Below are 13813 nucleotides of genomic sequence, written 5' to 3' on the forward strand. Positions count from 1 at the left end.
TGCCGCCATGAGAACGGCTCCAGGAGAACAGCACGATGGACCTGTCCGAAGGCTGGGCAGGACGCGGAGCCGCTGGAACTCTCCCCCGCCCCCCCCACCCCCCGTTGCTGGCGGGGAGCCCAGAATGGGGCAACTTGCTGAAATGGAGTGTAGTTCCTCGACTCCTTCATCCTAGGCTTCCCGTTCATCCCACCCGGCTCTCCCACTCTGAGAGATCTGCTTGAGAGCCACGAACGGGTCTGTTCAGGGAGACGCCGAAGGCCGGAGTGGCCAGCAGCTGTCTCCACAATACAGCCAAGGGTGGGGTGTGACCTCCCCCGTGCCCTTCGGGGTTGCGTGGAGACTGAGAAGGGGACCCACCCCGGCCAGGGCACTGCCCCTCAGCGATCAAGAGGATGGGCTTTTTCCGCTCGATTCCATGGCCCACCCCGGTCAGTCGCCTCTGAATGCTTCTAGTCCCTCCAGGTGTGGGATGATTTTCAGGGCGGTTTGGGCGACCGGGGCTGTGGGAACCTTACGAGAGGCGATCGAGGACATCTCCCTACAGACCAAGGGTCTCGCATCCAATGGCACTTTCAGACGGGATGCGCCGAAACCGTGAAACCCACACTGGCTTTCCAAGCCTGCCACGAAGAGAAAGGTGACCGTGACTCTTCATTCTGGGGGGAAACGGCAGTGCCCATGATCCTATTGGAACTTGAGTGTAATAAATCGATCTCGAAACGTGCTTGATTTTGGGGTGTGATCATTTCTCACGTCTGTTGGCTCGACAACTTGGAAGCACGTGGGGGCGCTGTTCTGTTTCCATCAGATTTGGCAGAACACACACGAGGAGAGGAAAGCCGGCAAGAGGGGAGGGGGTGGATTTCCAAAGGAGAAGGAAGCTGCGCCAACCCCGCAAAAGGCACACAGATGCGAGCTCCCCGCGCACGCCCTCACGCACGCCTCCCCCCCGCCAACACACACAAACACACACACACACAAACTCCTATGTAACACAGACATTCGCAGAGGCACGTTCACAAATCCCCGTAAAGTCTGCCTGAGCTCAGCCCCAAATTCCCCTCCGAAGTTCTCAAAGGGCAAGCGATTGCCTAGTGAAAGGACTCCTCCCTCGAGGCTCCGGCTCCCAGGAAAGGAACTCAGAGCCCCGCCTGGTCGGCAAGCGGGCTGGGACTCAAGCCAGAGAGTCCCCCCGGGTCCGGCGTGCATGTGGCTCCCCTTTCTTCTTCTCTTCCAAGCTCCCTAGTTTGGCAGAACTCTCGCTGGGACGGCCTTCCCAGAAATCCATTGATTGGTCCCCCGGAAGAATACCCTTCCGGTTGACCCTGAGAAGACCCCAGAAACAGGTCAGGTGAAGCACTTCCTGGCTGCAAGGAAGGGAGAGGGTCGAGCGGACAGGGAAGACGGCTGCCAGGCGACGGCTGGACGATGGGGGCGGAGTCAGGGAGAGGGGCCGGTGGACGGATCTGGAAGGGATTGGGCGGACTCTGAAGCAAGCCCTCCTCGGGAGTCCTCCTCACACGTCCCCCCTGGCCGGCCCCTCCTCTTCTGGAGCCCAGGGCCAACCAATCCCATCCGACCTGGACGACGACGAGCCCCCTGGCTCCGCCCCCGCTGACCCCAGCTGCGGGCATTTCCCCCGGATCTCCAGCAGTCCCTGCCCTCCTCCAACCGCCTCAGGCCACGGGAACGCTTCCTCCAGAACTGAGTGCCCAGCTTTGGGACGGACACTGCTCGCGCAGGAGAGAGAGGGGATCCGTGAGCCGCCAGCTCCGATTTCCAGGTCGTAGCACCGGGACGAGGGTTTGCTTGGACAAAGGAGGCAGGAGCACCTTCCCGATGGATGGTTCCCGGCGCCCGAGGAGACCGCGGGAGTCCCGGACAGAATCGAAGGGCCGCAGAGTTGGAGACACCTGGTACGTTGGGGCGTGTGTGAGGGAGGACGAGGCGGGCTCCTCTGTGTGCCTAGGGGTGTGTGTGTGTGTGTGTGTGTGTGTGTGTGTGTCCGTGTGTGTGTGTGTGTGTGTTTGTGTGTGTGTGTGTGCGCGTGCGTGTTTCAGTGGATGGCACCAGGGGAGAGGAGAAGGGAGAAGCCGGGCCTCCCAGGAGGCTGGGCATTTGGAAGCTGAGGAAAGGGAGAATCGCTATGTCCAGAGGAATCCCTTCGGGGTGGGGAGGTTGGGAGGAGCCCTCAGGAGACGCGTCTCGGGTTTGCTCCCTCCTTGCTCTCTTCCTGTGCTCCGGCCTTACAATTCCCCATGCCGACACACTCTCTGTGGGGTCGTCTCCCTCCTCTGCGGGAAGGGAGAGGGGAGCAGAGGATCCGAGGGTTCCACCACCGTCTCACCCGGACGGGGGAGGGTTCCCTCCGTGTCCGCTGTTTTTCTTCTGGCCCTCAGCACCGCGCGTGGAATCCGGGGGCAGACAGGACTGTCCCCTGTGGAGCGCGGGCACCTCTTTCTGCAAAGTGCTCAGGCCCGAGGAGATGTCTCTCCTTCTCCTGTGGAGGAGCCCCGTCCAGAGGGCACTCTTTCCCGTGGGCACCGTCCCTGGTTCCCTCCCTATCGGCGGTGCAGGGGGGCTGGCGGTGGTGGGGGGGGTGAGGAGTGGGGGGGGTTGGGGCTGGGGGTGGTTGGGGGGGTGGGGCCTGGGGGTTTGGGGGGGGTGGGGTGGGGCTTTCCCCAGCGAGGGGGTGAGGGAGGACGCGGAGAGGCGGGTGTCGGGAGGCAAGCAGCACCCGGGGAGGAGCAGCTCTCCTTGGAAGGGAAGGACGCGTGCCTTGGCCCTGGGGCTCAGGGTGGGCGCGTGAGCGGGATGAGAAGGCGGGCTTTCAGGCGTGTGGGAAGTGGACCCCGGGTTCCTGCGTGCGAGGTCTGACCGTGTCCCTCCCTGTCCTGCAGCTCGGCCACCCCCGCCCCGCGGAAGGCGGCGAAACGGAGGCGGCAGGCGGAGCAGGATCCCCGCACAGGTAAGGCGCTTTCCTGCTTTCTCGAAGGAGTGGGCTGCTGGGGAGAAGGCGTGCCAGGGCTTCCGGAAAGGAACAGCTGCCTCCTCTGGAATGTCCCGGGCGGCTTCCTCGGTTCTTCCGGCCACCCGTCCCGCGGCCGGTCTGGGCCGAGTCCCGGGGCTCTCCGGGCTCACGCCCTCTGCTCTCAAGAACACCCTGCGGGAGCAGAGCATTCACCTCGCACCCTCCGCTCTCTCCGCAGGGGCAGAGCCAGCCGCAGTGCCAGGAGCTCCCTGCCCGGCTCCAGCGCGGGCCCCGGAAGCAGCCCAGGTGAGTGGGCGGGAGGGACTCTGGAGGCTGGCCAGAGGGCCGCTGCTGCCCGGGCTCCAGGCCCCCAGCCAAGCCCCGCAGATGACCCTCCAGCTGGCGCTCAGCCTGAGCAGGACCTCCACCGCCTGGGGGGTGGGGGGAGGTGGCCAGGCAGAGTTTCCCTCGGGGACGGGGCGGGGGCTGGCGGCTGGCAGCTCCCTCCCCAAGAGGCCTCTCGGAGGGCCCCTGGGTGCTGGAGAACTCAGAGCTTTCCTCCCGCAGGGGCCGCGGACGCCCAGCACGCAGAGGATGCAGATGGTCGTGGTGGTCCTGGAGCCGGGAACAGCCCTTGAGCTGCGCCTGGGTGCGGAAGTCCTGGTCCTGGCCCCCCACGCAGCCCTGCAGCTCACGCTCGGCAACCTGGCGCTCGTCGTCGTCCCTGCGCGCGTCCTGAGCTCTTCCGAGGCTCTGTGGTTCCCTGCCCACGCGCGCTGGCTCTGGCCCGGCCCGACCCAGGCCGCCTGGGCCATCAACGTGCAAGACGGATCCCTTTGCGCCCAGAGAGCGGAGCCCAGCGGAGCGCCCCCCGCGCCAGAGGACGGGGAGGCTAGGCGAGGCTGCCGGCCCCCCGCGGGACCCTGGGCCGGCGGAGTCCCGGGCCTCAGCCCCTCCTCCCCGCACACCCTCCTCCTCCAAGCTCTCCGCGGGGCCCCTGCCCGCCAGGGCTGCGGGCTCCCGCCCGAGCCCAGGGCCGGGCTGCGCCCTCTGCCGGCCGAGTTCAGCCTGGACCTCCGCGGCCTGGGGCCCCCGCCCAGCTCGGAGCTCAGACCTCTGCCTCCCTCCCCGAGTCCCAGTCCGCCGCCCAGAAGCTGCCGCGCGCCGCCCCGTCGCAGGCCCCCCGCCAAGGCCCGCAGGCGTCTCTTCCGAGGGGATTGACCGGCCGCGAGCGCCCACCCCACGCGCAAGAATTGGCGCCCGCCGTTCGGGAGCCGCGGACGCCTGCTCCTTCTAGGGTGTCTCCCTGAGGCGGGATCACTCTCTGCCGGGAACACCGCGCGGGCGGCTGGCGCTCCAGGCGGGAGCGGAGGCCGCCAGGGACCTCTCCCCCAGACCCGGGCTCTGCCACAGGGGCTCCGGACAGGCGGAAGAGAGCACCGGGAGGGTGGGGAGAAAAGAGCTGCCAATCCCTCCTGCCGCGAAGGACTCCGACATCCAGAAGAGGGCACATCTGGTCAGGGTCCTCTGCGAGGAACCACACCCAAGACCCTAGAAGAAAGCACGCCAAAGCCTGGAGCGCGCGCCTCCCCAGAGAGGGTCTCCCAAAGCACCTGAAAGCGTGCTCCGCCCGCATCACGCCCTGGAGCGGGAGCGGAAGGCGCAGGAGCTCTCCGGGTAGGGGGAGGGGGGCGTTAGCACACCTTGCCGCCATGAGAACGGCTCCAGGAGAACAGCACGATGGACCTGTCCGAAGGCTGGGCAGGACGCGGAGCCGCTGGAACTCTCCCCCGCCCCCCCCACCCCCCGTTGCTGGCGGGGAGCCCAGAATGGGGCAACTTGCTGAAATGGAGTGTAGTTCCTCGACTCCTTCATCCTAGGCTTCCCGTTCATCCCACCCGGCTCTCCCACTCTGAGAGATCTGCTTGAGAGCCACGAACGGGTCTGTTCAGGGAGACGCCGAAGGCCGGAGTGGCCAGCAGCTGTCTCCACAATACAGCCAAGGGTGGGGTGTGACCTCCCCCGTGCCCTTCGGGGTTGCGTGGAGACTGAGAAGGGGACCCACCCCGGCCAGGGCACTGCCCCTCAGCGATCAAGAGGATGGGCTTTTTCCGCTCGATTCCATGGCCCACCCCGGTCAGTCGCCTCTGAATGCTTCTAGTCCCTCCAGGTGTGGGATGATTTTCAGGGCGGTTTGGGCGACCGGGGCTGTGGGACTCGCTCTCTATGCTGCAACCATATTCCCCCCAGGCCACCTCCCACCTCAAGGTGTTTGTATTAGCCTTGCCCTCTGCCTGGGGCACTCTTTCCCAGGATGTGCACTCACCTGAGTCATTCACTGTCTTCACAAATGCAATGAGGTTTATTAAGACCAGACTTTGTATAATGACAACCTTTCCTCTCCACACTCCTGATGCTCTTTGCCCTGTGGCATTGAACCTAAAATAATGACTGGCACATAGTAAATACTCAGTAAAAATAGGTTTGATAAATTGAGTAAACAAATGTGGCTCTGAAGGGGGTTCCAGTATAGTGTCCCCTGACCACAGTTGATTGGTTCAAGGTGGAAAGAGCACACAATTGTGTCAAACATCATCCTTTTCTGAGATCTTTTTTTCACATGAGAAGCTAAAACAAATCCAGTTTCCTTCTAGTAGTGAAGCTACTAAAGAAGTGCTTCACACTAACATGAGGTGTGAGTTGTGAGAGCTGCTGGTTTCTGCATCTCTTTCCATTTGCAAGTAGTCAGGCTGAGAAAATAAAGCTGACAATCTGAAAGGAAATCCTTGCAGTACTTGAACCCCTGTGTCCAGCTGTGCCGGCATCCACCTCAGCCTCGGTTCAGCTATGATCAGATGAATCGGGAAATTCTTTGCTATCACTTGCCAGCAAAACAAACCTGAATAGTGCAGCCCTATATCTACATGAGCCAGGGCCATGAGAAGATCACACCCCATGAAAATCAGCAAGCAGTGCCATGACAAAGGCTCCAGCTTCTCAGCTCAAGGCCTTACTGATCACTTGGCAAATTCTAACTCATACACATCTCCTATGGAAAGCTGAACAATAGCTTCCCAAAGACGTCCATGTACCAATCTCCAGAATTTGTGAATGTGTTACCTTAGATAATGAAAGATACTTTGAAGATGTAATTAAGTTAAACATCTTGAGATGGGAAATTTATCCTGAATTATCTAGGTGTCTTCAGTGTAATCACAGGGGCCCTTATTATAGGAAGCCAGGAGTACTAGAGACAGATTTGAAGATGCTATATTGTTGACTTTGAAGATAGAGGAAGAAACCATGAGCGAAAGAATGGAGGGGGGCCTCTAGATTTTGGAAAAGGCTAATAAACAGATGTTCCTCTCGAGCCTCCAGAAGGAGAGTACCCTGCTGATACATTGTAGACTTCTGATTTCCAAAACTGTAAGATGATAAATTTTTGTTGTTTTAAGCCATTCAACATAGAGTAATTTGTTATAGCAGAATAGGAAAACTAATACAACTCTCTTCCAAAATCTGCTTCTCTTGTCACCACTGGCTTAGATTTCTCCCCATTATCCCTCCCCTGGACAACTTCCACAGTCTCCTAACAGTTCCTTCTGCTTCCAGTTTCTCCCACTCAGAGCAATACTAAATTCCTCACATTATATGCATGATTACAGCACGGCCCTGGTGCTCAATTTCCTTTAAAATCCTTAATATGTCAAATTAGAATCTCAATAGTCTGTCCTCTATCTACAGATTTAGGCTTATTTCTAATAATTCAGTCCTAAGTTCTGTATATCTTCCTGAAATGCCTTACTCTTGAATTTCTCCATGCTTATGTGTACGTGCTTCCTTCTCCCTCTAGATCCCACTGTCTTATCCTCTCTCCTTCCAACCCAAACCCATTTTCCAGTTAAATTTCTATTGATTATTTGTTACTCAATGCTCCAGTAAATTCTTCCATTAGATGTTTTCCCTGAATCCCAAGTGTTGTCAAAGATGTGGAAAAACTGGGAGCTTCCTTCAGTGCTGATGAAAATGTAAAATGGCGAAGCCACTTTGAAAAACATTTTGGCATTTTTCTTAAACAATAAACATAAATTTACAATATTGCCCAGTAATTACACTCCACCTTATCTACCCAAGAGAAATAAAAACACTTGTCAACACGGAGACATGATGAAAATGTTCATAAGAACCCAAACTGGAAATATCCAAATAGCTGTCAAGTGATAAGTGGATAAACAAACTGTGGTACATCCATACATTTGAATACTATTCTGCAATTTTAAGGAACAAAACACTGACACGTGACTCACAGGGATTATTCTTAAAATAATTGTGCTAAATGAAAGAAGCCAGATACAAAAATCACATATTGTATGATTCTATTTATATAAAATATCTAGAAAAGCCAAATTTTTAGAGAACGAAAGGAGAGAAGTGGTTGCCTAGGATGGAGGTGGGAGTGGGAATTAACTGCAAATGGGCACAAGGGGACTTTTGGGGATGATACAAATGTTCTAAAGCTGAATTATGGTGTAGGTTGCATAACCACAAATTTATTAAAATTATTCAATTTACCTTTTCAATGGGTGAATTTCATAGTACATAAATTATACATCAATAAATCTGTAAAATCAATTGTTTAAAGTTTTCTCTGGAATAACACAAGGCGATTGAACACTTTTACCTTTGTTTTCAACAGACTCTATTGCACCCCAGTGTTGTTATGTTCACCACTCTGTGTTGTGATCATGTTTGCCTCTTTCATCCCCTCTTCAACTTGTATACAGCAGACAAAAAATACACACTGGATTAAACGTAATGAAATCAAAATAAATTGAAGCCACACCAAATGTGTTTTTCCTCACTAACAAATTATGATTTTTCAGGAATATTAAGATCTTACTAGATACACAATTCTAGGTTTCTTTTCTTTTTTTTGGCCCCAAAAGTCCAAAATTCTATTCAAGATATTGTTTTGATATCCTTCACTGTCTGTATCAATGGTGTTTTTCCCCCTCAGAAGCAGACACTGAGCCAAGGATTCACGTGCAAGCACTTCAGTGGAATGAGTAGAAAACATGGAACATGGGTTAGAGAGAGGGGAAGTGATGTAGGGAGGAAAATATTTCCAATAAAGCTTGCCTTAGGTCAGCTTCCACAACAACTGAGCAGAGTTTTCATCCCATAGGGAAATTGGCACAAAATCCAAACTTCAAAATTATCCCAGCTACAGGGTGAAGGAGTCGGCATATGCCACACCTCTCCATCAAAAACTGTTTCTGGTGGGGCATAATTCCCTGTCGCTTCTGCCTTTATGCATTGGGAAAAGTAGATTCCACCTGTTGTGGACAATTGACAGTCATGCAATCGTGCAATGAGATGGTGAAAGGATCCTAGGGAACATGGGAGAAATGCTGACAGCTTCTAATACCCAACCCTTCACTGCAGACTTGATTCTATCAATGCTCTTCTCAAAAAGTGAACTAAGCCCTGAATGCATTCCACAAGTGTGTAACTACCATTCCTGATGGCACCTCCAGAGAATATCCTCCCTCCAAAATAAACCGTATGAGAATAACTTTATTATACTCAGTATTATGAGTTTTTGGATCTTTAGATGTATTCTAAAACTGCAATAATGGGAAATAAAGGTCTTATAACACAGGAAAGAACAGGAAGAAGGGAAAGAAGGAGGAAGGCAGGCAAAGAGTGAAGCAATTTCTCAGAGTTATCCTACACAATATATTACTATGAATCACCTAGAGAAATTAGCTTTCAAATCTAGATTCCTACTCTTGAAGTTGAAAATCACATCACTGTTTTCATGGAAATTATGATAGCAAAGTTAGGAGTGTAGGTTCAGTGGCAGATGTCCAGATTAGAGAGTCCATCCCTATTTCAATCTCTTTCTCTAAAAAGTGGGGTAAATGAGAAAAAACATCTCAAAGAAATGTTGTCAGGATAACATAAGAGTACATATGTAAAGCAACAAGAAGTGTCTTGAGGGGCTGGCCCCATGGCCGAGTGGTCAAGTTCGTGCGCTCCGCTGCAGGCGGCCCAGTGTTTCATTGGTTTGAATCCTGGGCGAGAACATGGCACTGCTCATCAAACCACGCTGAGGCAGTGCCCCACATGCCACAACTAGAAGGACCCACAATGAAGAATATACAACTATGTATTGGGGGGCTTTGGGGAGAAAAAGGAAAAAATAGAATCTTTAAAAAAAAAAAAAAGAAGAAGTGTCTTGACATGGCAAGCACTTTAGTACTCACTAGTGTATGATTTTCCTTCCATTTCTTCCAGGGGAAAACAAACACACAACCAAATTCAAGTGAAGATATCAACATTTGAGAAGATAATTTTGGGGGGAAATGATGCAATTACTTAATATAAGTGCTTCAGATCTAATGTTGGAAATCTCAGGAATGGCTGTAAGAAAGCTGACCAAAGATAGAGCTTCATGGGCCACAAATAGGGAAGAAAAGTCAAAAAAGATTGACTGAGGAGGTTGTTAGGGACAAACTAATACAAAAATGAATCAAAGCAAAGTCATAGCTGCCTTGGGAATAGAAAAAATGAAGCATGTTCTTTTGGGGAGAAAACGAACCAGGAGATTAAATTCATAATATTTGCTTTTGGAACCCACAATGTCCACTTAGTTCTGAGGCCAGTGACCCATCACAGACAAGAGGCTGCTCGACTGAGGAGCTTTCTCAGGGCCCCCTTCACATCCTTGTTCCTCAGGCTATAGATGAAGGGGTTCAGCATGGGGGTGACCACGGTGTACATCACTGAGGCGATCGAGCTTCTGTGGGAAGAATGGGTCAGAGCAGAACTGAAGTAGACGCCCAGGCCTGTCCCATAGTACAAGGAAACTGCAGAGAGGTGAGAGCCACAGGTGGAAAATGCTCTATATTTTCCTCCTGCAGAGGAAATTCTCATTATAGAGGAGACAATTTGAGAGTAAGAGAAGAGGATTCCAATGAGGGGAAACACGCCCAGTAGGGCAGTAGCCACATACATGCTGATGTTATTAATAAGGGTGTCAGAGCAGGCTACTTTGAGAACCTGAGCCAGTTCACAGAAGAAGTGTGGAATTTTAGTACCTATACAGAAGGTCAGCCACCTTAACAGTAGAATATGAAACAGGGAGACCCAGAAAATGATGAACCAGCACATCAGAACCAGGAGGCCACAGAGGCGTGGGTTCATGATGACCATGTAGTGCAAGGGGTGGCAGATGGCCACAAACCTGTCATACGCCATTACAGTCAGGAGGAATCCATCCAGTAAAGCAAAAATCATAAAAAAATACACCTGTGTGAGGCATCCTATGTAGGAGATGTCTTTTCTCTGTGCCTGAATGTTCACCAGCATCTTCGGGACAGTGGTGGAAGTGAAGCAGATGTCGACAAAGGAAAGGTTGGAGAGGAAGTAATACATGGGAGTGTGGAATTGGGAGTCGGAAATGATGGTCAAGATGATAAGAAGGTTCCCGAGCAAGGTGACCAGGTACATGGACAGCAACAACGCAAACAGAAGGGGTTGCAGTTCAGGATCCTCTGAGAGGCCCAGGAGGAGGAACTCTGATATTTCTGTGTGGTTTCCTGCTTCCATGTAGCTGGTGTCTGCTGGAGAAGGAGGAAAAAGTAATGTTCAGTGACAGCCGACTGGCAGCTCACTTAATCAGCACCTCGTGATTCAACCTTTAGGTGGAGAAACTTCACCCTCTGTTAAGTCTTTCCAAGGACAGTGATTCACTCAGTCAAGTGGTAGCCCATTTCCTTTTTAAATGTAATTATTTAGCCTTTTTAAAATTTACCAGTAATTTCTTTTTATCTCCTACTCACTGGTTCTAATACCATTTGAGGCTATCAACATAAAACCGATTGCTTCTATAATATGACTCTTAAATAGTTCAAGACCTTTAATATATGTTCTTTGATAACGTCCATGCTTTCTTCATTGAAATAGCTCTGATACTTATTAAGATGTGGATTCCCAACTCAGAAAACTTTAATTCTGACTGGATGCTTCCTATCCATGTCCTAGTTAACACTCAAGTGCCTTATTTATTTTATTTCTAAAAACGTGGTTACTGTTATTACCTTCTTTTGGAGGTTTAGAAATGCCTTTATGCACAGTATGATCTCAATAAATGATAACTATTATCATTATTAATACGTTCCTTTTACAATAACTCTATTTGATATGTAACTCTCCTAAAGTACAGGATAGAAATGTGATTTAGAAAATGGGATCTGAAATAAGACTTCCTAGAATCGAATTTTGCTGTACCAACCTACTGTTGATGTGACCTTGACAAAGTTATTTAACATTTCCTAGCTGAAGATACCTCACTTCTACAATGGGAGTAGCAAACATTCCCTACATTGTAAGACTGATGAGTGAATTAAATGAGAAGATGTGTTAATTTTTCTTGTGATCTCTGTGCCATACACTGGACACTTGATAAATGTGAGCTTCTGTTCTTAACATCACAATAACTCAGTCCTCTGTGGTATCATTGTCAAAATTCCTCTTAAACTGTGGCATTCATGAAAGATAGAATTCTGATTGTTATACACACAGCAGATCTGTTACCTCTTTTCACTGACATGCAGCACTTCTAATTAATGAAGATCCCTATGGATCTCTGTTTCAGAAACTGCCTGCCAGTTAGATTCTTCCAAGAGGAGAGAAAAGTATGTGGACTACAAAGATAAGAAAAGGGAACAAAATCACAAAACCATCATAATAAAACACAAAGTGTCTGTGCTCATATATACATCCTCAGAAGTGGAGATATATTGTGTTCAAAACCAGTAGAGTTAATTGCAAAAATAGATGATTGACAGATTTGATTGAAAAATATTCAAAGCTTGGGGGCTGGCCCCCTGACCGAGTGGTTAAGTTCGCACGCTCTGCTATGGCGGCCCAGGGTTTTGCCGGTTTGGATCCTGGGCGCAGACATGGCACCACTCATGAGGCCATGTTGAGGCGGCATCCCACGTGCCACAACTGGAAGGACCCACAACTATAATATTCAACTACATGGGGGGCGGATTTGGGGAGAAAAAGCAGAAAAAAAATTCAAAGCTTGTATAAATCAAATCATCCTAAAATTTCAAAGAAAAATTTAAGATGTGATTATAAATGTCTGCATTCTCCATGATAGAAAAAGGTCCATGTTATTAATGCCTAGAGAATCCTAATTAAATCAAGAGAGAAAAATCATCCAGGACTCATTTAGTTTGGGGAGGTGAGTGGAAAAGGATTTTCTGAAATATGAATATTTGAACTGTGAAAGGAAGGATGGGTAATTGTTAACCAGGGGAAAGAAGGAAAGCACAAGTATTTTGGGGTGAGAGAACAGAATTCATGGTTGCCCTGTGGGTCAGAGAGCTTGAGAATGAAGGAGCTTGAGAGTCCAGTGAGAAGGAGAACAGAGAGTGAGGGTCAGGAGGACAGAGTGGATGAGGCTCGCATGTTCAGCATCCTGTGCAATTCCTTGGTGTGCCTCTCATGTTGGTAATTTTATGTTTGTGATCAGAGAAGGCGATTTCCTTTCCTTACCATTGTCTTTCCAGGAAATTACATGGTGCCTGGCACATAGTAGGTGCTCAAAACATGCAAATGTTAAATGGGTAATAAAGAATTCTCACTCAAAAAAGACATCTTTGGGCTCACATAAGCCTGAATATAGATACAAAATTCAATAAAAAGTTAAATCAAATTTACTCATACCTATTTTTACAGAATAATATGTCATGAATAAGTAACACCTCCTAGAGGTGGGAATGTGGTTTAATACTAGGGGGTTTGATAACATAATTCATCAAAAAATAGGTCAATGAAGAGAAACCATAACCATAATGACAGGAGAAAATGCATTTGAGAAAATGTAACGGTCATTACTATCGTTAGCAGCCAGGACAGAGCTTTTGCTAAATAAGGAAACCAAGGACAATTTCTAAACCCAATAAAGAATGATAGTTTTAAAGCTACAGCAAACAGGGTATTTTACATTAAACACTAACATCTTTGTATTAAATTCGTGAACAGATCAAGGCAGTCTACTCCAATTTCAGTCACTAGATATTCTCCAGAACATTTAAGGGAGATCAGTAAGATGAGAAAAGGAAATCGGGCTGAGTACCGAACATCAGAAATAATTATTGTAGACGATATTGTGAACACTAAAATTAAACAACAACAATCAACACAGGACTCTTAAGTGCTATCAGTAAGGCAAACATGATGCAAAAATTGTTAGGAAATAGAAAAGTCTAGTCACTTTAAGAATAAAGTAGACAACCTCATGCATAATAGATCTCCAGTGAGTAGTTAGTGAATAGATTTTTGGGCACAGGAAATCCAACAGGAGCCTACAATTATGGGAAAGAATAGACAAGAGGTGGAGACTCTCCAGAAAATACCTTTTATCACAGATAGCCCCTAGATTCCAAAAAGAGAGAGAAGGAAACAGAAAATGCACTGGAAAAGACTGCATTCAATAGAAACTAAAGCGCCTTCAAAGTACAGAGACTTCGCCATTACAGACTAAATAAATATGAGACTGTCGCAGTCTCGTTATTCTCGATGTAAACCCCAGTGCTCACTTTCCCTCCTCTTTTTTTCTTACTCCTCCAGCTCTCACTGGATACACTGACCCTCTCTGATGGGTATCACTGAAGCTTTCGGTTCTCTGAGGTCTGCCCCTGGGAAGCCCAGTTGGGTTGCATTTGGCTGGGATCAGAGAATTATTGGCAAGGGGCATAAGAAACATGTTTAAAGTTTCCGGTGTCTCCAGGGTTGAATTCTCAGAGCTCCTCATTACAG

At 49.8% G+C, this 13813-nt stretch overlaps 1 protein-coding gene and 1 pseudogene across 1 annotated transcript; one reads left to right on the forward strand and one right to left on the reverse strand.

The window, feature by feature from the left end:
* The first annotated feature begins 1842 nt into the window (after positions 1–1842).
* LOC138925263 (proline-rich protein 23D1-like) lies at positions 1843–4195 on the forward strand. Its single transcript, XM_070275028.1, has 4 exons — positions 1843–1919; positions 2904–2971; positions 3213–3280; positions 3542–4195. Exons 1-4 carry the CDS (start codon positions 1843–1845, stop codon positions 4193–4195), a joined length of 867 nt encoding a protein of 288 aa, XP_070131129.1.
* OR7D28P (olfactory receptor family 7 subfamily D member 28, pseudogene) lies at positions 9650–10588 on the reverse strand (annotated as a pseudogene).

This window comes from Equus caballus, chromosome 7 (genome assembly GCF_041296265.1).
Source record: "Equus caballus isolate H_3958 breed thoroughbred chromosome 7, TB-T2T, whole genome shotgun sequence".
Classification (NCBI taxonomy): Eukaryota; Metazoa; Chordata; class Mammalia; order Perissodactyla; family Equidae; genus Equus; species Equus caballus.